We start from the raw sequence: 24155 nt of genomic DNA, 5'->3' as shown, positions 1-24155 counted from the left end.
TATTTCAGCAACATGCTTATTTATTTATATATTTATTCATGTATTTATTTATTAACTTACTTATTACCTATGTATTTATGTCTAAAATGTCTTTTGCTGTGTCTGTATTCTCACCCTCTTGCTACTGTGACAACGAAATTTCCCGAATACGGGATGAATAAAGTTAGCCAATCATCCTCACACGGGTCGTGGGGGTGCCGCATCCCAACATTGGGCAGGTTGTACACCCCGGATTGGTTGCCGGCCAATGGCAGAAAATAAAATGACATAATACATGATCGCAAACCAGGGCACAGTTTCGAAATGGGACGGACAAAAGACTAAAACACAAAAACTAGCAAGACTTGTAACGATTTTTAGTATTCCAAATGATCAGGAAATGTCATTTAAGCTAGCGACGACATGGCCCGTGTAAATGATTAACGAGCAACCGGCTCGCCTGCAGTTTAAAGTTCACGCTGACGCAACACCCGTGTGAAAACAGACCCCAAAAGACCATCTCTCTGCACCGTCTCCAAACAATGCGAGGACATCAACCAAACGTACTAGAACGCCTCACCTGTCAGAAGTCGACGGCTCTCGACGGGTCCCGGCGTCTCTCCGGCTGGCCGTCCAACGCCTCGTTGTCTCCTTTTACCTGCAGTCATAAAGTATGCAAATGGCCTCTGGTGACGGGCGCCACGGTGACGCGGGCGGCCTCCGGGGGCTTCGCGCCGCTCTTAACGTATGACCAAACCTGTCCATAATCCGACTGTGTTCAACCAAACCTTAGAGCCAGGGTGTCAGACTCGAGCCGCTTTAACGTCAATTTGATTTCACGTGGGCCGGACCATTTTATATATAATGTTTAGATTTTTTTTTAATAAATGGATTAAAAGAACTGAATTAAAAGCCCTGAATATTCAGTTTTTTATAGATCTAAAAAATGTTTATTTTAGCTTTTTTTATATATATTTGTAGATTTTACAAAATGATTTTTGAACTAAAATCACAAAAAAATGGATTAAAAAATGACAATGATTGATTTAAAAGGGGGAAAATCAGGAAATTTAAGATACATCTACACTCTTCATTCTAATTTGATCCTAAAACAGAAAGTCAACACTCATGATTTACTTACTTGGGCCACACAAAATGATGCGGCGGGCCAGATTTGGCCCCCGGGCCGGCACTTTGACACCTGTGCCTTAGAGTATTTGTACCCGATTCAAGGACAGCAGACACGTCTCCACAAAAACAAGGTCACCAGCGGGATTTCATTTCTGCCGCTTCCCCCAAAAACGAAAGAACGATAAGCAAAGTTAAGGAAAAGCAAACGCCAGCCTTCCCCGGACGGACGCCATTGTTTTTTTGAGCACCTGCACGTCTCATCTACTTTTTCCAAAAGCAACTTTTCTCTACTCGGGGAGAACAAAACAACCTGGACTTTTTGGGGATTCAACTCCACGGTTCTTGCCCAACTTTCTAAGCGGCACGCGCCCGAATATGGCATCATGCTCAACACCACCAAACAGGGAGTAAATAAATCATAATTTCTACTCTTACGGGGAACTGCCAAGACGATGCCTAACATTATGAACTCGTTGACTGTCTTCCGGCGTCAACGGCAACCGGCGGGTTTAAAACAAAAGGTTCTTTTTTTCGTAATTAGGCCAAACTCAGGTGGTAAAAATATCCAGTCACGTCTCGGATCATGCAAATGATTTAAAAAAAAGTGGTGCAAGCGCACGGGTGATTTACAAGGTGCTAAAGCCACCGATGCTCTGGAGGATTGCAAAAGTTACGGGCGAATACCGGCTATTCCGTCATTGAGATAATGTGCGAGACGACGCCGAGAAGCTACAAATAGCTCTACGCGACTTAAAAAAGGGACTGCTAGGAGAATGGAGTAGAATTTTGGCCCAAAAGAGTCAGAACGCAAGCTGTCGTTTGTCTTTCGGGATGACAGCTATGTTGACAATAACAAGGTGGCGAGGCTTTAGCGCGCGACAAGCCATTTGGTGAAACGTCTCCCGCCTCCGGTCGAGGCGCCGCTAATCCCTTCTTGAGCTCTAATAACGCTGCCACTCAGGAAACACCCGAGGGGGCCAAAGGCGCCCGGGGTCGGAGGACGTGAGCGACGATGGCGCGGACCGCCGATGATGGGAAAAAAAATGCGCTGGCTTATGGAACTTTGACATATTAACACTCACGGAAGTGAAACGAAGCTAACGCGAGAACCTTCCTACACTTTGATGCTGTTTTGCTGTGCTACGAGTACTACTACAGTGGTACCTTAACCTACGATCAGCTCTACCTACGACATGCTCGAGGTACGATAAACATTTCGATCGAATAATTCGCCCTAGATACGATCAAAATTTCGAGATGCGACCAAGCCAGGTGGCCATGACATGAGAGGCTGTTTATCATTGTAGTGCACTGTCTTTTTTGCCGCATCTCTTTTGTGTATAACTACTATATCTACGAGGACTGAACGATTTATTCGGATGAGTTTCGACCAGGAAACGCACAACGCGCATGCGCGGGCAAAAAAGAGGGCTTTCTGGGTAATGAAGTATACTCGTGCACACAACACCCATAGGCAATGGCACCCTTTCTCAGAATAAAACTTCATTACCCACAATCAATACGTGGGTAGGCTGTTATTCCTTCCTTAGCCTGTTAGCTCCCACGATCGCTCATTCAAGACTACTTCTCGTTGGCAAGTGGTCGTGCGTTATCCTATTGTGCGTTATCCAATTTTTGTGCATCATTTTGGGAATATTTTGAAGGGAATACAACAGCAAACAGAAATCCGCCCAATTTTAGTTATATTAAACACATTTTATTACTATTAAACCACTAGTTATGTGTTACTTTGTTAATAGATGGCGAATTAGAAGAACTAAAACATTTTTTCCAATCCAATATCCTGTTTTTGGTGTTTTTTCAGAGGGTTGGAACAAATTAATTTGTTTTCAATTCATTTCAATGGGAAACGTTCGCTCGAGTTACGAAAAGCTCGACATACGATCTCAGTCCCGGAACGGATTAAGATCGTATGTCGAGGTACCACTGTACGTCCTGTCAATTTGTTTTCAGATTGAAATGACCCTGGAGTCATTTGCAAAATAAAGCGAACCGGTTGAATGGTTTAACTCCATCGGGCGACATCCCCTTCCAAAAAGCCCCGAAAGTTGCGTTCATTCCCGGAACGCCCCAAAATGGCTAACCGCTATTCTGGCTTTTGCGGAGGAAAACGGATTTATTTATTTGATGGCGTCTATCGCCTCCCTTGGTATCGCTCGCCGTGATGGAACGCGCCACTTTGTACCTCCTTGGAGATTAAGCACCGTGAAATGTCAATTTAGAATAAAGCGGGCTGACTGCGACTTGAGTGCCAGCCGGGGAAAAAGACGCCGCGGGAAAAGAAGGAGGCGGTTGCTTTGTGCTTGCCGCCGCCACCGCCGCCTTGGGAGAAGCGTGAAGGGCACGAGACAATATTTAGACAGGCAAATCGGCCACTAAAAGTAACTACCAAACGCTCTAAAAAGGAGGACGGCTAACATGAGACGCCAGCGCTAGTTATCTCATTTTGCAGCGTCGCCATTTGTTACGCCGGCATGGATTGCCACGCGGCGCGGGAGGTTAATGAAGCCACCTTTCTCTGGCCATCATCACCGAGCGCCGATTTTACGGCGACAGAATTAATTACTTGCGACGCTTCCAACGAGCCGCCGGGCGGCCCGTGAAGGAAAACATTTCTCCGGCGCGGGGATATTAGCCGTGAAGGCGCCGGCTCAAAATACGGTGACTACGGTCATATTTAAAGTCATAAAGTCATATTTGAAATCGACTAAGGCAGAATGTTATTAGTTCTTGGTCTAATTATTTCGGGTAGCATTCGCATTAGCTGTTTTATCAGTCCCAGCTCTGTTATAGCCTTTGGCCATTGTAACATGTACAGCTAAGTTAGCGCATTTGTAGTACTTTTAGTGCCACAGTTATTACTAATAAAATCAGTATGGTAGAAATAGGAAAAGTCGTAGTGGCTCGTTGTTATTAACGATTTTCGAGGCAGCTATCGACGATGGTGTGGTTCTTTTCAGTGGGAAGAATGGCAAGAAATGATCTTTGCCCCCAAAGAAACCACCCTACTCATCTTGTTTAGGCGCAAATATCACCAAAAGACCAAAAAAATAGGAATGAAGAGTGGAGCTTGTCAGTGCAAACAGGCCTTGGTCGTCCCAGGGCTCATTGCTCTGAGTTAGGCCACCCAAAGCCACCAATTTAAGGTCACGCCGGCGTCCGTTGACGCATGAGAGCTTGGAAAATTCCGCGGGGAGTCGGACGCTAATGACCGGGTTACTTTCCACAACACCCCCGAGATAGAAAAATGTAATAAAATTAACAAACGAGAATACTAGACGGCCAAAAAACAACAACTGTCCATTCTAGAGAATGGCGTGTGGATTCTTGCGGCGCCGGTAGGCCATTTTTCCCCGTTCTTTTCGAAATTATGGCTATATCCGTCGTCGGCAACCTTTCAACGAAGTTCTTGAAAATTGAAATTTTTTTCTCAAATTAGGGTGGAACTGTACAAAGAAATTACACAATTGGGAGTAGATATCGTTTGTACTTTTCAATGTTTGGACTGTTGTTTTCGAGAAAATCGGATATTTCTGGGCGTTTTGGGATGTCCAATAACATATGCAAAACAACGGTTTGTTATGTCCGTTTTTAGGACGTTCAAACGCCCGCGCTGATATTTCAGCGTGTCGTTTTCTGGCTGCATTTCACGTAATTGTCATAAAATTTAGGCAGCGATTTATCACACTCTAAAAATATGAAGTCTACGGCGAGAACGCCATAACTCAACACCCGCCCGCCCGCCCGCCTGGACGAGATTGGCCGCGGTGGAGCTCGTATTTCTTCCCGGTGGTTCCAAATTATTTTTATTGGCAATCCCCCCCCCGTACCCCATGTTGCCGTTCGAGCAACAACCAGTTGTCATGGCAACAGGCGTTGTCAGTAGAGGAATAAAAAAAGGGATATTAAAAGGTATAAAAGAAAATAATGAAAATACCGCATATAGGTTTACTTAAGACGAAATATTTATCTAAATATTACCTCCTGCAGAATGAAGAAATCAATATTCTTAAGGGTAAGACTGGTCGCCTAAATCAAATGACTAGAAGTGAATTAGAACAGATACCGTATTTTCACGACTATAAGGCGCACATAAGTCTTACATTTTCTTCAAAATAGACAGGGCGCCTTATAATCCAGTGCGCTTTATAGATGGACCAATACCAAAATTGTTATCACAATAAAATCTAATCAATCAGTCGGTACACCATCCTCTACAGCTCTCACAACTACAGCAAGCAGCCCCCGCCCGACTCTACTATTTTCCCGTAGAAAAAGTACTGCGCAGTGACTGCTGGGATATGTAGTTCTTTTGTCAATACACCCAATGGAATGTGGCCTGTATACATCGACATCAACACAGCTTTACGAAGCATGGAAAGCAGGGTTGGAAAAGTTAGGCTAGCTACTATTTGCGAATGGATTGTGGCCGCCTGGACGAACGTATAAAACTCGGCATTTTCGATGACTCATTTGGACAATTGTTCAATTCGGACACAGAAATTTAGGATTTTTATGGATTAGTGGGTGATGATGACGTGAGTACATTGTAAAATGGCTAAATAAAGTACAACCCAACTCACTTTTGCTTCCGTTGCCTTTTTAAAAACGTGTTTTTAGCGTGTGTCCGTATGTTTAAGCTGTTGTATGTTTTGCAATGCCTGGCTGCGTCTTTAAAAACGGTGCGTCTTTTGTGTGTGTCAAATACAGAAATAGCACTCGTTACTGACACTGCGGCTAAAAATACGATGCGCCGTATAGTCGTGAAAATACGGTATTTTGAAAATATTCCCGCTGCCATTGACTTAAACATCCCATCTTTTAAAAATGACGTTCAGACTCTAACAACGAATGTATCCCTCTTAAAAATATTTTTTCATATGCTGAACCCCACCCCCATCTATCGCCATCGGCGCCAGTCACCGCGTTCCGTGATAAAACAGCTCCCATCTCAACGCCACGTCCCTAAATAATACATGCTCTCTCGCCGGCATGGGACGAGAACGCGGCAAGGTCGCCGGACGTCACCCCGGACGGAGATAAAAGATGGCCGTCGGCAACGGCGGGCCTCGACGCCGCTCGAACATTGGCGGCGGGGCTATCGGCCGCTTCCATCTGCAATATGCTGATTCCATCATAATAAAGAAAATTGGCTGGATCCCAGCGGAGAGGAGCCCTAATAGAAAATAATTCTGCCCTTGAAACACTCGGGGAGGCGCGAGGTCGGGGGGACGGTGGGGGTCTTTGATGAGATGATGCTATCTTTATTTAGACTCCGGCATCTGGGGCCGCGGTCCTGTCTCCTTATATTTAATTAAAATAACATTGCCTGCCCGCACAAAAGGCTGCTTATCACATCAAAGGTCTTCAGCCTGACGTTTGGTTTTTTTTGACCCCCTTTGCTCTTAATTCGAAAGATTATCTCTGGCGATTGGTCCACGCCGACTCCGACCCGGGCGTCGGACAGCGAGCCGGATGTCCCGACGCCGTGAAAACGTGAGCGAAGGGCTTCTTTATTCTCCACGCTAACGACCTTTTCACGGCAGTTAACGGATTTTTCGGACTATAGCAAGGGTGTCAGACTCGGGTTGGTTCGCGGGCCGCATTAACGTTAACTCGATTTCATGTGGGCCGGACCATTTTAGAGATAATATTTTTTAAATATTTTATAAATGGATTAAAAGAACTGGATTAAAAGCCCTGAATATTCCGTTTTTTTTATAGATCTTAAACAATGTTTATTTTAGCTTTTTTAAATATATTTTTAGATTTTACAAAATGATTTTTGAACTAAAAACACAGAAAAAAATGATTAAAAAATTACATTTATTGATTTAAAAGGGGAAAACTCAGGAAATTTAATATACATCTATACTTTTCATTTTAATTTGATCCTAAAACAGAACGTCACGAAACTCATGATTTACTTTCCCGGGCCACACAAAATAATGCGGCGGGCCAGATTTGGCCCCCGGGCCGCCACTTTGACACCTGTGGACTATAGGGTGAAGACTACGCAGTCAAAAGGGGCGGGACCATAAATAGAAAAGTCGCACAAAGTCAGAGTCGCATTCAGAACCCGCAAAGAAACCTACGTTTAAGTTACAATAAAAAAAAATACACGATTCGCCTTGTGTATTTGACCCAGCCAAACTATGAAAAAAATTCAAGTATACAACAGTATATGAGTTTTCATCAGAGTATATGTTGTAAAAATAAAAAAAATGTCAATCGATCGCAAGCTGTTGTACACGCGCTTCTTACTTGAACGCTCTGACCTCGTGGCTGTGTATACGTGAATTGTTTTCTGCGACCTTGTAGAAAAAAAATCCCCACCCCGCTCCCAATCAATGTTCTCCCGCGCCAAATAAATAAATAAAAAAGATGTATTTAATGTTCTTTTTTCTCCTTCTCCCAGGTTGTCCCAAATCACAAAGGGCAAGATGACATTGATTCACCTTTCATTTGGAATTCTGCCCGACATTCGCAACTATTGATTTTTTTTCCGCATCCCCCCCGTCAGGTGAAGCCCCTCCCCCCCCGCCACAGACGGTATGACATGTGTCATTTCATTTTTTTTGCTACTGTGTGGTCCCGTAACAAGCAGCTGTTCCCGGAGATAACGGCTAACGGCTCCAGTCGAGGAACGATAACGGTTGCCACATCGTCTTTTTTTCCCCAAGTGATAAAATGCGTACGTTATTTCATTGTTGGGGTAAAATAGGGGTGGCCAAATAGTGGTCATATAGTACAGAAAAATCTAGCGTGTGCACGTTAATTTCGGAAATAACGGTTGGACGGGAGCAGACATCTTGCTAATCTGGTACTCGGATGATTCGCCTAAAGACGTTTCACCGACGGACTTTTTGACAGACGTTCGGTGGAACGTCCATTCGGCGACCTGTCCGTCTGTCAAACGTCCGTCGGCGAAACGTCTTTAGGCGAATCATCCGGTCACGTGCTAATCTCGAATAATAATATTTGTTCCTTGTATTTTGATATTCTGGAAAGTGAAAAAAAAATCTCGGCCTATGACCGACTCACCCGAGAAATGCGCTGCCAAGTTTCCTTCATTTGGGCAGGAGTGCTGCCTCACGAAAGCCTGAAGATGGCGCTGAAAAAGGAGAACGACACAAGTCAAGCTAATTACCTTAAAATCAAGTTTTCAACTTTGTTCCATCTCTCATCGACAAAACTTTTTTAAAAACCGTGATGTGCTCACCTCAAGTTAAGAAGTGTACCGGGGTGGAACCAGTCACCGGCCAATCACAAGAGACAAACAACCACGTGTATTGAGATCATCCTACCTTACATGTTTTAGTTTTTCGGTTTTTTTAAGGGGACGTGAGAGTCGCCGTTATTTCCTTCTCGGAATAACAAAGGAGAAAAGACTTCTCTTTTGTGTCACTCCAAAATCATTTTTTCTTTAATGGGTACAACAGCCATTATTGTACAAGAAGTGTCTAAGTGCTCATCAGTTCTACCTGCTCGCACCGTCAACCTCCTGGACAACCACTGGAATCAAACTGAAAAGGAAAGGGGGAGGGGGAGGGACCAAAAGGTAGACCTGAAAACAAAGACGTCGCACAAAATGACGTGATGTTTGTGACAAAAGAACAGGTGACAAAAAATTTGGCTGACACGCACAGAGACACCAGGTCGGTCGTCCGGAACCAAAGCTTAGCTAATTATCTGTACATGTACATAGAATCATTTTTTTTGCCCTCTTTTCGTGTATTTTTTTTTGCACCGATGCTATTTTTGGGCTCCCGATTCCGACACCGAGGGATAGGCCGCTGCCCAAACTGCATATTCATTCACTGGCCTGTAAAGTATGTAAATGCTATCATGAGCTGGCCTTTGGGCGCAACAGGGCCAGACCGAGTACAAACGCCACGTCGGTGCAGTTCTTGGCCTTGGCATACGTGCAACCGCACTCGTAGTTACACCACAGAGAAAAGAGCGGCTAGGCAAAGTTCTTTCTTCGCTCATCAGCAAACAAAACGTGCCAAAAAGATCCTCGGACGCGGGGGGGGGGGTCGCTTTGGGGGCTTACGTCTGTATCGTATCATAAAATAGTCTCTCGGTTTTGTCTTGCTACGGAAAGAAGAGGATCCGGTTCTTCCCCACGTTTGCAGTTCTCCCGCAACGGGGGGAATAGAACGAAAGCCTGGCGCGGGACAGGCGGAAACGGTCTCGTAGGTCTATAAGCTGGTGACCAAGTGCGAGGCCTCCGGGGGGGGCTCCCCCGGGGACAGGTCGTCCTTGTTTTGGGGCACGATGAAGCCGTCGCTGCTCCCGCGTCCCAGCTGGTAGTAAGAGTGCAGCCGGTGAAGGTGGTCGCCCGAACCCAAGTTGGGCATGCTCTTGTAGTACACGTCGTCCGAGCTGGCGCTGGCCCCGGGGTCCTCGGGACCGTCGGGGCCGGCGCGGTGCCCCGTCAGCGCGGGCACACTGGCGCGCAGCGAGTCTCTCCGGCGGCCGGAGGCCGGCGAGCCCTCGTCCTCTTCGGCCTGCTCGTGGTTCAGCAGCGGGAAGAAGCTCTCGCTATTCTCCTGAGGGATCCGCCGCCGCGAAGACGAAGACGACGAAGAAGGGGCGGCCGAGTAGGGGCGCAGGGCCAGCGGGAGGGGCGGCGGCCGGCGGGGGCCGAAGGAGCGTTCCGGCGAGAGCGCCCTCTGGGGCAAGAGCGGCACGCCGGACTCCGGCCGGGCGTCGGCCCGCGACCCCGAGGCGTAGCCGCTCTCCTTGCTCGCGTTGTTCACCAGCTTGTTGACCAGGTTGCGGTGGTGCTCCGCCGAATTGTTCAGGTAGGTCGGGAGGTAGTTGGAGGCCAACTCCTTGAGGATCTTCTTCTCCAGGCTGCTCTCCCCGTGGTTGTAACCCCGCTCCAGGATCTGGACGCAGTCGCTCACGTAGTCGGCACTGGCGATGCTGTAGCCGTGGTTACCATTCAGTGGTAGTGTATCCATGACACTTGTATCCCGGGCGTTGTTCAGGATTCCCTCTGGAACGAAGCAAGCCGAGAGAGGTGGCGTTAAAAGGGGGCGTCGTCGCCTCAATCGCCCCTTTTGTCTACTTTACTTGTCATTTCATACAAATTTCCAGGACTCAAATGTGCTTTTATACCACTTTACAATTCAACCATACAACATGCGATGCGGTGAGCAATTGCCGTCAAGGACGGCGAATGATTTAACGGAAGCAAATACCGGTAAAAAATCAAGATTGCTACTTTTGAAGAAACACAACACAAATGGAACACTGTCACTACAAACACAAGCAATACGTCGCAACCCAAGCCAGGCGTATTGTCCCGTGCGAGCGTTCGACGGATAATACAAAGAGCCCCAACAAAGGCGACCGCTCAATCCAGCCAATTCACATCCACGTCTCTTTTACGACGTCAGGCGTGTCGAGGCGGCGGGCGTCAAATCCGCCGACACGCGTCGCCCGCCGTTTTTGAAAAGGACCTTTGTTGCGCCACTTTGTCGGCACGGAATGCAAAGAAAGTGAAAGCCAAAGTCAATTACATTTGATAAGCAATGTTTAGTTTGACGCCCATACTTGTCTCTCTGTAGAGCTCTTTGCGGGAGAGCGTGAGGGGGAAGAAGAGCAGACAATAAGCAAGACAGTCGCTCCAAAACACAAAGACAAAGGTCTGCGCCGAGGCGCTGCATTCCGACGGCAATGACGGGAACGCAAGGTTAAAGAAGGTAGCAAGCGAGGACATGCTTCTCATTGGCCCGTACGGGAGCGCATTGCTGCAACGCCACCACCACTAAAAAACAATCATACCGTTCAAATTGTAATTCTAATTTTCAGGGTCAAAATATTGTCACGTAGCCTCATGACGACACTCGATCAAATTCACAATTTAACATTTCACTTCACCCCACTTTGCAAACGCAATGGTAACGTTCTTCAATTGAACCCTTGACGGCGATGGAACTTCCATCCATTTTGACGTCCCCGGTCCAAAATGCTACGGACGGTACTCGGACGTTTCGCCGAAAGATGTTTGGTCCCCGGACGTTTGGTCGACCGGACGTTTGGTAGAACAGACGTTTGGTAGAACGGACGTTTGGTAGAACGGACGTTTGGTAGAACGGGTTCACGAGTCCCGAGGTTTGAGTCACGAGACTTTCATTTGTTTAACCCTAACCCTATTCACTCCATGTTAAATAATAGTCATTAAATCCCTATTCACCCAATGTTAAAATCTATTAATTGCATGCGAACACGTTCTACCAAACGTCCGTTCGACCAAACGTCCATTCGACCAAACGTCCATTCGACCAAACGTCCATTCGACCAAACGTCCATTCGACCAAACGTCCGGTCGACCAAACATCCGGTCGACCAAACGGACAGGGACCAAACGTCCGGTCGACCAAACATACGGGGACCAAACGTCCGGGGACCAAACGTCCGGGGACCAAACGTCCGGGGACGTAGGCGGCTACGGACGCCTATCGCCGCCCAAGGTAAACCATTCAAAAGAAGACACACGTGGGGCTACTTCTTTGTTCAAAGTTCCCAACTTTTTAGATTTCGAAGGGATTTGAGTTCCTGGCGCGACAGCCGTACGCCCGCGTACGAAGCGGTTCGGGCTCAAAGAATGAAGAAAAGCCAGCACACCTTGCGCGTTGTACATCCCCAGAGGGTTGTTATAGACCGCCGACTCCCCGAGCAACGTATTATACGGGTTGTTAGTGCCGTGAGGACGTAGGAGCGCATTAGGAATAAGACTGTTAGCCATAGCACCTGCAGCAGCCAAAGATGGAGGGGGACAAGAAGAGGGGTGGGCAGCAGGAAGCCATACAGGTGGGCGGGATAAATTGAGAAGAGAGAGAAAAACACACATCAGTCGGACAGACCGTGGTTAATGTGATTGGGGGGGCGAAATGCGAGAACCGGACGGTGGAAGGCTAACGCCGCCGATGAGACCTAACAGTTAATGCCGGCCATTAGGGCGTCCGTGCTCACGCCGCGCGCTAATGGAACGTTTTCAGACACGGTGGGGGAAACGGTCGTCATCGCTACGAACGCCGCTTCGCTAGAGAATTTCTTACATCATTAACGGTAAAGCACTGAAAGGAAAAAAATATATGCCGTGCAATTATCTTTTAAAATAGTCTGTCGATAGCAGCCATCCAATCCCGTGACCGGACGTTTGGTCACCAGACGTTTGGTCGCCGGACGTTTGGTCGCCCGGACATTTGGTCGCCCGGACATTTGGTCGCCCGGACATTTGGTCGCCCGGACATTTGGTCGCCCGGACATTTGGTCGCCCGGACATTTGGTCGCCCGGACATTTGGTCGCCCAGACATTTGGTCGCCGGACGTTTGATCGCCCGGAGGTTTGGTTGCCCGGACGTTTGGTCGCCCGGACGTTTGGTCGCCCGGGTGAATCTAATTTTGAGAGCTGGTTTCAACAGTAGATATTTAGATATTAAATTCTCTCTCTCATGAATATAATTTTGAGAGCTGGTTTCAACAGTTAACTCTCTGTCATGTTGTCAAACGTCCGGCGACCAAACGTCCGGGCGACCAAACGTCCGGGCGACCAAACGTCCGGGCGACCAAACGTCCGGGCGACCAAACGTCCGGGCGACCAAACGTCCGGCGACCAAACATCCGGCGACCAAACGTCCGGGCGACCAAACGTCCGGCGACCAAACGTCCGGCGACCAAACATCCGAGTACCGTCCAATCCATTTGAACAGGGATGAATGGCAGGAAATGAGCAAAAGCTCCACGTTCAAATGGATTGGACGCCGATCGGGGTGGCCGCTAATGTAAGAAATGACAAAAAGCAGAAGGAACACAATTTGGAATTGTGGGAAAATGGCCCAAAGTAAGCCCAAGCCGAACACCCAGAAACGGGCAATTTCCCTTCCTTTGATTCCAATCTTGTCAAAATGCATCAAGCGCACGCCATCTAAACAAGCACAATTGCAACTTGTCCGTTCCGATAAAACATCTAAAAGGCCACTAAGTGACGCCATCGCTCGGCGAGCAATGATTTTTCTTGTATTTCTTCGCCAGGAAGCCGGCCCACTTTTCCAAACTGAATTGCGTTGCATTGAAAAGGCTCCATAATAAATAATTGCGGGCTTTCAGCTTTACTCGCGCTCAACGTATTCATTAGGCTTTTTGAAAATGTAATTTTTTGGGTGGCGGAACGGCGTTTTTTAAAAGCAGTCGCCGCTTGACGGTCTCCAACAAGAACAATCCGCCCCCCCACCCGGTGACACTGCCCGCATTTATCCCATCTCATAAATTGGGCAATGGCGAACGGCGCCGGAAAGTCGGCGGTTATAGCACGCCGCCTTGCAGGAAATTCGGTGAATAATTCAGACGCGGCTTTTATCTTGGCCGAGTGTCGACTGGTTAAAAGGCGTCGACGGCTGAGTGGCTAATTATTGAGATGTGGACACCTCGGAGCCCTCATCCATCATCGTGACTGTCCATTAGCATCTGCCGGCGACGACGTTATGGCTCCAGTAAACGGCTCTTCTTTTACGGGGAAAAAACAAATACGGGGAAATGTGGATTTTCAAAATGGGTCTCCAAAAAAGACTAAATACGTATCCGGTTTAGCACCCCAATGGACCGGGCCAATTTTTCAAAGACGGAGGAAACAAAGATGAAGAAAGATTGAAGCAAATACCTCTGTTGAGCGACGCCGAGCTGTTGATGTCGCCGGTCATGAAAGACGACTCGGACTGTTTTCTGACCGTGTCGTTCCACATCCGGCGGATGCGACTCTGCGGCGACCACAAACAATGTTAATGGTCGACAGAAACCAACCGTTTCGGGACAAGGCTGGGTCATTTTTAAGATGCCATCGTTTGAGTTTTGCTGACTTGGAATGAATTCCCTTGCTGTTGATTTTGGGGGCAATTGTGGGCCACTTCAAGCTAGAATCAGTCCTGACTTCCTGTCGATTTGGGTGACTGGCGCAGGTGTCTTTTTACTTTGGAGACCCTGCAAACATCCTTTCGCCAGGCGGGCCGGGCATCGTCCTAATGCCGACATCCCGTCGAAGCGGCGTGTATTATTCAAAGCGCCGTTCTGCACGCTAAACCCAGCCGCGGCTCCGCTCTCTATTTATAATTGAACACCGGCTGCGGGCGCCATGCTTTTGGCAAATGGACGCGCTGTTCAATTATAGCGCATTGCGCGATACGGCCCGCGTGGGTGGAAACACGGCGAGGCCGAGGGGAATAACCCACCAAGAAAACAGACTGGGTAGAAGACGGCGTGTCTGGAGAAATTGCTCCAAATCACTTCCCGTTAATTTGGACACTATACCTACTGAGGAGTCTACGGTCCTTTGGAGTGTGCAAGACACTGCTGAGGACTTTCTTATGACACTGTGGTGGCATCTACAGTGTTTTATGCAGTGCTCTGTTGGGGATGCGGGAGCATGGAGAGGGACAGGAACAGCCTGAATAAGCTGGTCAGGAGGGCCAGCTCTGTTCTGGGCTGTCCTCTGGACTCTGTGGAGGAAGTGGGAGAGCGGAGGAAGCTGACCAGGATGATGTCCATCATGGACAGCACCTCCCACCTCCTGCATGAGTCTGTGGAGTCCCTCCGAAGCTCTTTCAGCAATAGACTGCGGCACCCTCATTGCAGGAAGGAGCGCTTCCGCAGATCCTTCATCCCATCAGCTGTCAGGCTCTTTAACAAAACAAATGGCTGAGTGTTAAGACCTACCGTATGCATGCAAGTACATCTATGTGTATGTATGTATATATGTGCTTATCTATATGCATGTGTATGTATGTGTACATATGTGTATGTACACCTATGTGTATATGTATATATGTATATGTATTTCAGCAACACGCTTATTTATATATTTATTCATGTATTTATTTATTAACTTACTTATTACCTATCAATTTATGTCTAAAATGCCTTTCGTATTTCTGCATCCTCACCCTCTTGCTACTGTCACAACGAAATTTCCCGAATACGGGATGAATAAAGTTATCCAATCCAATCCAATCCAAGACCAGCCAAATTCCTCTTTTAACACGTACGGCCTTTGGCCATTGTAACGTGTACAGGCAAGGACCGTCAACTGAGATCCTTGGAGGGTGGGCCGGTCAGCCACCAATGACAAATGCACGCAAATGACTTAACGGTATGTTGCCATTCAATCGGAGAAGGTAGAGAACCTGCGAAGCGGCAGAGTAGCGTCCGGGAGCGCGAGAAGCGTTCCCCTTGGAGCCGGCGGAGCTTTCGGCGCTTTTCCCGCTGCAGCAGTGCGTCCGCAGGCACTTGCCGAACTCCTTGCGCACCTGGGGCAAAAAAGTGGGCGGGAATGAGGGGCTACGTAGGAGGAACTGGCGAGACCCAACCTTCTTCAGTACCTTCTTCTGCAGCACGCAGTGGAAGATGAAGATGAACATCCCCTGCAGCGAGTTGAAGATGGTGAAGAGGTAGGCCATGACCACCGTGGTCTCGTTGACGTACATCAGCCCGAAGGCCCAGGTCAGGCCCAACAGGCAAAGTAAGGCGATGGCGCCGATGACCCAGGATCTGGGAAAAACAAACAAACCCAAAAAAACGCATTCAAAAAAGGGACGTCGACCCACGTGGTTTACTTTGGGGAGCAGGATTCGGCCCTCGGGCCGGATGTTTAACACCACTGCTGCAAAAGGTCGAAAGAGTCACATTAGGGTCTGGAAATTAGCCACAAAATTGGGGAATAAAAATAAAGGCACACAAACAAATGAGATGACAAAGGTTGTAATTTTGAGGTTTTGCAGTCTTTGCAAGGACATTTTCATCATTTGCCTGCCGGCCAATAAAAAGCTGCCGGTGGGCCACAGTTTGGACACCTCGGCGCTAAACAATCATAAAAAGGTGACTTCATATCTCCGATGATGGAGTTCCGTATAAATGCTTACAAACAAATAATATATTTACTTTGGCCGTGGGAGATTTACGGCATGGTCCACATTTCACTCATTTTAATTGGCTAAAGTGTCTCGTAAAGTTGGGGCAAATCAAAATCAAGTATTTCTTGGCTGTTTTTGAAAGCGTGTTAAATTCATAAGCGAGTGTCACAGGAAAAAAATAAGTCAAATGTTATGAGAATCAAGTTAGAGTCATTTTTATATTAAAAACAGTCACAATGGATCGAACCATTTTCAGTGTCAAGGGGATTTTTACATACAAAATGTTCTTTTCCATTGACTTGTTTTGACCTCACCAATGTACTAACTCGTCAATTCTCAATGATCGTAAACATAAAGATCAATTGTCGGCAGAATTACTATTTTTTTTATACAGTTGGTAAACAACATGAACACAACAAGAAGAACTTCTTGAACAAACGTCGGTGCTTTTGTTGAGGAATCTTGTTGACAACACATTTGTCCCGTAGAGAAAATAACTACATTTAGAAAGGCAAATCAAATCCACTTGAGTACGCGTGAGGGCAGAAATCCAATTGAATCCTCAATTTAAAGGGAATTTTTAACCATGCATTTTGATCCAAATGAATTGTGGTGGTCCGCGTGTTCGGGGAAAGGAAAACGAAGATGAGCAGGGCAGGGTGGAATATTTTTCAGACTTTTCTCTTACTTGATCTTGGGTTCATACTCCCGACGGCTTGGCGAAAAAAACAACAATAAACACATAAAACAAAGATGTCACTCCACGACACGGCACGATTAGGGAAGAGGCCAAGCTTTGTCACGCTTTTACGATTCAATAAATAAAGTGTCCACATTTTCAATAGCAATCTTTTTGTCATTTTTCATTTGTATTTTCATTCTCCAACAAGAAAACTAAACACTTTTCAACGGTGTGGGGAGCTCGGCAGGAAAAACATACATCATTCTGTTTCAGGACCAGGGAGAGTGGGAGGGGCCACGAGGGGGGGGGGGGGGGGGGGGGTTGGGGTTGCACGTCAAACACAACATCTATGGTCATCTATAAACGCCACGTCTTACCAGTGCAACTCTACTATAACGCATCCGTCGTAATAACGGTGGCTAAAAAATGAAGACAAACAAAATGGAGATCAAATCACACGGCCAAAGAAACGAAGCAGCGTGAAGACACGTGGACGTGAAGACAAAATCAAATTACAAACTCGCAGCCGTCTGAAAAACAATGTCGTTTTCAAAACACCCTGCTAATCATGTTCACTCGCAAACTAGGAACAACCTTGACTCGCTTATAATGGAAAACAAGCCACGGATACGCCAGTGAAAAATATGAGAAAAATATTGCTTTAAAATTTGGCATGGAAGAAACCGGTTAGCCTATTTCAACAAATCTTAAATAAAATAATACAATAATAATGGGCCTAATGGTCATTGGACATAGGGAAATATTTTCAGAAGCGTTAAAAAGTACCGCATTTTCTCGCATATAAGCCGTATTTGTAAATTAAAAAAATGATGGCTGAATCGAGGGAAGGCTTATAAGCGCATAAATTAGACTTGACAAAGACGAAACGCCATAACGCAAGACGGTGCGGCTGATACAGTTATTTATTGCAAAATATAGAATCGGGATAAAACGCTAAACCAATTTTATTTTGACATCTATGAATGTAATTTTAAAAAAATACAAACCTATCTTGCAAGTTCGCAATGAAGATCTGCGAAGGACTCTTAAATTGCTTTGACTTGGATGGCGATAATCGCAGTTGTTTTTTGACCTCGATGGTGTTATTCGGTTAGCTTATGCAATTGTTTGAATCAGATTACCTTAGATGTTTTAAATTATGATTGACTAAATGGACAGAGGAGGAAGCCGCTCTTCAGAATCCTCTTGAACGAAGGCGAGTTGGGAGTGATTTTCCTTGCAAGTTGTAACCAGTGTATGTTTAAAGATGTCTCCATGTTTGATTAAATTCTATTAATAATGAATCCATCAACGTGAAAAAACTTGTGCCTGCCATTGCTCGCCATCTTACCTTGTAGCGGTAGTTAAACGTGCTTTGACGCGAGTAGCTTCAATACATGTGTTTGTAGTTTTTACCATTGCTCACGTGACTTCATTTTTCTCAAAGTAACACACCATGAATATGGAGGTGAAAATTGTGAATCAGGGGGCGTCTTATACGTGAAATTCAACAATCTGAAGGCCATTTTAAGGGTACGGCTTATACGCAGGGGCGGTCTATGCAAGAAAATACGGAAATGGTGTAGTACTCATTACACATCCCATTTTCAAGTGCTATTTCTTGCTAATGGGCCTCAAAACAAAAGAAAACCGAAGTGCTCTTACTTGATGTTGTCCAGGCAACCGGAATCGGGCTTGAGGATGGCCGTGTGGTGGAACATCTTGTAGAGTGCGATGCCAAGAAAGATGACATTGAGCTACGGGAAGGGTAAAAAAAAAGAAAGATATGAATCTATTCATTTGAAATCCAAGCACTTTGCCAAACAGAGCGCAAAATCCCACGAAAACGCAAACGCGGTCGAGGATGACAGATACGGACTTGTCAGAGACAGCCGGCCGGCCGGCCTTTCCGCTTGACTTATTTATGCGCCTTTCAACTTAGTCGCCCCGGAAAAAAAAAAAACGGCGTTCAGACGCTTCTGAAAGACAGCCACCATATTCCAGAGTTGGAGGCCGGTAAATATCCAGACTCAAATTCAAAGGAGACGCCACGACCTGGTCCTCAAATGTGAACGCTATTCGATTGAGATCATTTTGACAACATTGAAGTCTCGGTTCTTCTTCTCGGCTTCTCCATTGGTTTGCGCTCCGGCACACAGACATTGATATTCTTCTTGGTACGTTGACAAGGGAAAGAAATGAGTCACCGGACAACCTCGGGGATGTTTTTTTTCTGGCCGTTACGCCATTTCTCCTAAAACTGGAGCGAGACCGGCATGCCCGATGAACGCCGGGATTTAGAAACCGTGTAGAGATGTATCTTTTCTTTTTTTTTTTTTTTGAAACTCACTTTCTTGATCAACCATTATGTAAATGTTCTCTAATTATATTTGTTCTTTTATTTTTAAACCCTTTAAGTGACCGCACTGGTGAATTAAATCCTGGCAGAAGTCAAATGAATACAATTAGGCCGCTAATACTGCTAATTGGATTTCTCCATTTGTGTATTTTATTCCCAGTTTTGAATGACTATAATCAAATGAACTAAATCTTCATTAAACTCAATTGAATTAGGCCTCTAAAAAGATCTCATTTTGTTTTCGGTTATTTCTTCTCCTTTCTCGCATTTCATACTTTTTAAACGAATGAATTCGGAAACGCTCCACTCTAAACCGCTTGGTCCAGTGCTACACGGTCGATTGGTCGCCGGTCTTTTGGTCACCGATCTTCTGGTCGCCGGTCTTTTGGTCGCCCGGAAGGTAAGTGATGATTACCATTTAAATCATTGCTCAAATTCCCTAAATACAAACTGCGAATGAATATTTAGTCATACTTAATGCCCAAGTAATTATTAGGCTAAAGAAAAGCTCCAAATTTCCCGGACTTTGATTGTATTTTGTTGGAGAACTTGTTAAGACCCTGACTGAACTGACGTCGCTTCTTAAAGGGACAACGCATGTACATACAAACTCTTACTCTACACTCACACGTGGACTCTGTTTTGGTCGCCGGTCTTTTGGTCACCCATTGTCGTGGTGACCAAAAGACCGCGACCAAAAGACCACGACCAAAAGACCGGCGACTAAAAAACGGCGACCAAAAGACCGGCGACCAATCGACCGCACACGGGTCCAGCTCCCAGCGATTCCACTTTAGAGCCGAACCACCGTCTGAAAGCCGTCTGATCGATAAATGATCATCAGAACGCCGCCCACCCACCAACAAAAACATCCTTTCTGTTGCTATTTCGCGAAAACGGGATGGCGACGTCGAAAGAACCCGCTCCAGTCGACAGGCGGGATCAATCATAATCTCGGTGGAGATGACTATAAAAACGGCGCCGCCCCCCGCCTGCCGTCGATGTCCGCCGGCAAAGATAACAAACCGCAATATATTCTGGCTGCACCTCATTGGTTTTCCTTGACGACGGCGCGCCCAACGGTGGGGTCCACGCTCAACGGGACATAAGGTGGGCTCTGCGTGCGGGCGGGGAGGGGTCACCTTTATGCGCCGACCCCCAGGCTAAGTAGGGTTAATGAAGACGGGGTTGGGGGTGGGTCGGACCTACCATAATTATCAAGGTCGCCGGTCCGATGAAACTCCAGATGAAGTAGGTGTCAAGGCGAAGCCAGCAACTGCAATGACAAGCACATTTGTAATTCTTCTCAAATCGGGGCGCAGGGATTTTTGGCAAGTTTTGGGGGGCTCTGAAAAGTCATTTCCCCAAACGATTCGACTTTGAATTGGGATGGGATTTCGTCAGTGGCGGTCCGTGAATTTCCTAGCGACGCCTTCAGCTGACGGAATCAATCCAACCCTCAAAAACTATTTCAAGGCTATAAAACCTCTACTGCAGATACAGCTGTGAGACATAAAAAAATATATTAATAATAACCTCTTACAATTGAAATATCCTTTTTAACTGTACACAATATCCATCCTCCTTTCTTTCTTCCTCCTTTTCTATCGCCATCGAAGCTAATGCTGAAAGTCGAGCCTGTCCTACCCTGGCAACAAATAATGGCTGAAATGTGATTGGTTAAATACTTCAATATGAAAACATACATCTGGAAGTAGTGCAACCAGGGGGAAAAGCAATGAAAGGAAACTGACAGACAATTTGGAATTATTCTTATATTATTATATATATATAAGTATTCATGGACAAAATATAATTAACATCAGTCTGTGATTCCGATATTTCTTAGGCCAGCAGAGAAGGCCTTGACGGCACACCACTGGATTTCGAACTCAACTACTAAAATCACAACCAAAGAGTTGGACAAGAACTGGCCCAAAGAACCAATGAATGAATGAACCAGAGATCAGCCCAGTTGGCGTCAATTTCCCGGGTTGAGTTAGCAAATTAGCGCCACAGATGATAATTCACGGATGATTCAATTAGTTCCCAAATTGAATCCCGACTGCATCACTCCAAAGGAATTGGTTGGACCCCGACCCGCACGGCAATTGAACCCCGGCGACAAAGAGCCTTACAAGCTCCGACGACGCGACGTCGGCACCGCAATTACCGCAATAATGAAAGCGCGAGGCCTCCCGACCTCGTAACACGCGACGAGAAGAAGGAGGAAGAATTACGACAAGCGCAAGAAGAGCCGACGGATGCGCGGTGACGGAACGGGACTCATGGCTGGCCGTTGAATTATTAACGATCTCATCTCCGCTGCTTGCCGACGTCTCCATTTTTGGCCAGCGTGAAATGACTCGTAGGGACGGTCGACGCCCTCCCTCGGGGGACCGTCTAGAACAGGGGTGTCAGACTCGGGTTGGTTCGCGGCCCGTATTAACAACGTCAACTCGATTTCATGTGGGCCGGACAATTTTAGATATAATATTTTGATTGTTTTTTTTTAATAAATGAATTAAAAGTACTGGATTAAAATCCCAGAATATTCAGTTTTTTATAGATCTAAAACAATGCTGATTTGAGCTTTTTTATATATATTTTTAGATTTTACAAAATTTGGCCCCCGGGCCGCCACTTTGACACATGTGGCTTATACATTTGCTGTTTACTCATTCGGTCATCCAATGCATTGATCGGGACGGTGACGGCGGTGCATTTCCAATCCCACGGATACTCACACTCTGTCGGTGCCGTAACTGCGGTAGTCCACGGCGGCCGAGACGGCCACCACCAGGGCCGGGAGGCCGTAGCCCGCCAGGTAGAAGTAGCGGCGGCGCGAGTGTTCGCTCTCAAACACCTCCACCAGCAGAATGTAGAGCTGCACCCCCTCCAGGAACATCCACGTGAAGGCCGCCAGAAAGAAGAAGTGCAGTAGGGCGGCGAAAATGGCGCAAGCGATCTAAAGAGGGGCGACAACTGGCTAGATCAGGGGTAGGGAACCTATGGCTTGGGAGCCAAATGTGGCTCTTTTGATAGGTGCATATGGCTTTCCACTAAACTGTGAGGTCAAATATGGGAACCGCTGTTGAGAGAGCTCAGTCCTGAATGCATCAATAGGAGCGTTACGTGGTCATTGTGGCGCCGCCACTACCTCCAGTGCGGCTTTACATGTTTTTTCTTTGCATTAGATTTTTCTGCATGCATACTCTCATTGATTAGCATTGATTAGCAACAGCGCGACAATGTTGTCAAAAGATCTCAGAGAACGTTTGTACTTTAAAAGTGGTGACATTACCACAAAAGGCACACTTTTTAGTGTATTTTTTACTTATAAAAATACTTTTTGAGCGTGACCGGATGATTCGCCTAAAGACGTCGACGGACGTTTCGCCGACGGACGTTTGACAGACGGACAGGTCCGTCGGCGAAACGTCTTTAGGCGAATCATCCGAGTACCCTTTTTGAGTATGGCTCTCAAGGAATAACATTTGAAAAATATGAATTGTTTATGGCTCTTTCCGTCAAAAAGGTTCCCGACCCCTGGGCTAGATCCTTAAATTACATGGATAGGACCTGAAAGTGCTAATTAGGGTGAATCTATTCCCAAAAGACAACAAGGAAGCGATAGACTTGCCACGACTATTGCTTCAATTCGGCGCCCTTTGTCGGTAATGAGACGCATGGAATTTGAATGCCGTCTTGGTCCTAATGTGCACGTACGTACGTACGAGGGGGGTGCAATGAAGGGATCTCACCGGTTGGTCGGCGCGATTGATCCCCACGAGGAAAAGCAACTCTGCGATGAAGAGGCAGACGCACAAATTCTTGTGAATGGTGTTGCGGTCGCTCTGGAGGCCGCGGAAGAAGCAGAAGGTGAAGAGGCTGACCAGCAGGCACACCAACGACAGGAGGATGCCCACCCAAGTGATGACGTCCAGGAGCATATCGTGAACGGGGTCCGTGTTCTGGAAGGCACACAAAAACGTCGTCAACGTTTCCCTCGGGAATTGGGGGCCCCCGTCGGAGTCCTTGTTTATCCTTTTTATTAACTCGACTGAAAATAGGTGGCGAGGAGAAGAAAGCACCCCGATAAATTCCGGCGCGCCGGGAGATCCTTCTCATAAATCATGGAAAGATACTTTGAAAGGCAGCCGCGGATCACCCGAAGATTTCCCATCTGGGGCTTTCAAAGACGGAAAATCATTTTTGAAATGTCGTTCCCGTGGATGAAACGCTCGCTTATTAACTCGGCGGCCGCCGGGGACGGAGATAGACGTCCTACCTGGCTATTTCCACATCAAAAAAAAAAAATCACAGTTCGAAATGAGAGGCCTAGTTATAAAAATATTAAATCTAGTCAAATCATTTTCGACAGCTTGTTTCGAGTGTTCAAAATAAGTTAACAGATGACGACCATTCGTATTCCAATCATGTTATCATGAAAAATCAAAGTCGATTTTTCTAAAGGCCTGAGCAAGGGAAAGGTTTTTCTCAAAGGGCAAGTCATTAAAACGGACTTCTTTCGAATAGATTGACACGCAAATCAAGGGAATTGAACTCGATCTAACTAGGAAACACCACCCCGTTTTACCAGTGGCGGTCCGTGCATTTTCTCGTAGCGCCTTCAACGAATCAATCCAACCCTCAAAAACTATTTTATGGCTATAAAACCTCTACCGCAGCTACAGCTGCGACACATTAAAAATCATCAATAATAACCTCATACAATTGAAATATTATTTAGGAATATAGCCATATTTTACTCACCAAAAATACTTTTTAACTGTACACAATATCCATCCTCCTTTTTTTCCTCCTTTTCTATGGCCATCGAAGCTAATGCTGAAAGTCGAGCCTGTCCTGTCGTATTTCTGGCATACGTTTTTATTGGATTTAGTGCTGAAAATGTTTGTTTCCGGTTGCGACAGGCTTGCTTGCTTTGGAGGTGTCCGACCTATCTTAATGATGTCCAGCTTTTTTTCCTGAAAAGTCCGTCTTGAAAATGGCTTTGCCAGCAAATCTGCAACCAAATCCATTAGTTTTCCTCCGTCGGCCA

At 46.4% G+C, this 24155-nt stretch overlaps 2 protein-coding genes across 4 annotated transcripts in view; both read right to left on the bottom strand.

The window, feature by feature from the left end:
- The window catches only part of LOC144065842 (phospholipid-transporting ATPase ABCA1), a 42695-nt gene extending 41850 nt beyond the window's left edge, over positions 1 to 845 (bottom strand). Inside the window, exon 1 of the mRNA XM_077589031.1 lies at positions 560 to 845. Within this exon, the coding sequence (XP_077445157.1) occupies positions 560 to 647 (88 nt within the window). The 5' untranslated portion in view covers positions 648 to 845. The remainder of the gene's footprint in view (positions 1 to 559) is intronic.
- Positions 846 to 8418: 7573 nt separating this feature from the next.
- Positions 8419 to 24155, bottom strand: part of LOC144065844 (adhesion G protein-coupled receptor L3) — a 91523-nt gene continuing 75786 nt past the window's right edge. The window contains exons 20-31 of one of the 3 annotated variants that reach the window (XM_077589035.1): positions 22855 to 23064; positions 21838 to 22058; positions 20300 to 20366; positions 18397 to 18488; positions 17109 to 17150; positions 16738 to 16764; positions 15519 to 15687; positions 15324 to 15446; positions 13808 to 13904; positions 11773 to 11898; positions 10699 to 10716; positions 8419 to 10138 (exon numbers count right to left, since the gene is read on the bottom strand). In XM_077589035.1, coding sequence (XP_077445161.1) covers positions 9336 to 10138; positions 10699 to 10716; positions 11773 to 11898; positions 13808 to 13904; positions 15324 to 15446; positions 15519 to 15687; positions 16738 to 16764; positions 17109 to 17150; positions 18397 to 18488; positions 20300 to 20366; positions 21838 to 22058; positions 22855 to 23064 — 1995 coding nt within the window. In that variant the 3' untranslated portion in view covers positions 8419 to 9335. The remainder of the gene's footprint in view (positions 10139 to 10698; positions 10717 to 11772; positions 11899 to 13807; positions 13905 to 15323; positions 15447 to 15518; positions 15688 to 16737; positions 16765 to 17108; positions 17151 to 18396; positions 18489 to 20299; positions 20367 to 21837; positions 22059 to 22854; positions 23065 to 24155) is intronic. The other 2 variants (XM_077589037.1, XM_077589036.1) reach the window with 2 other exon arrangements.

This window comes from Stigmatopora argus, chromosome 20 (assembly GCF_051989625.1).
Source record: "Stigmatopora argus isolate UIUO_Sarg chromosome 20, RoL_Sarg_1.0, whole genome shotgun sequence".
Classification (NCBI taxonomy): Eukaryota; Metazoa; Chordata; class Actinopteri; order Syngnathiformes; family Syngnathidae; genus Stigmatopora; species Stigmatopora argus.
This window is presented reverse-complemented; position numbering and strand designations above follow the sequence as displayed.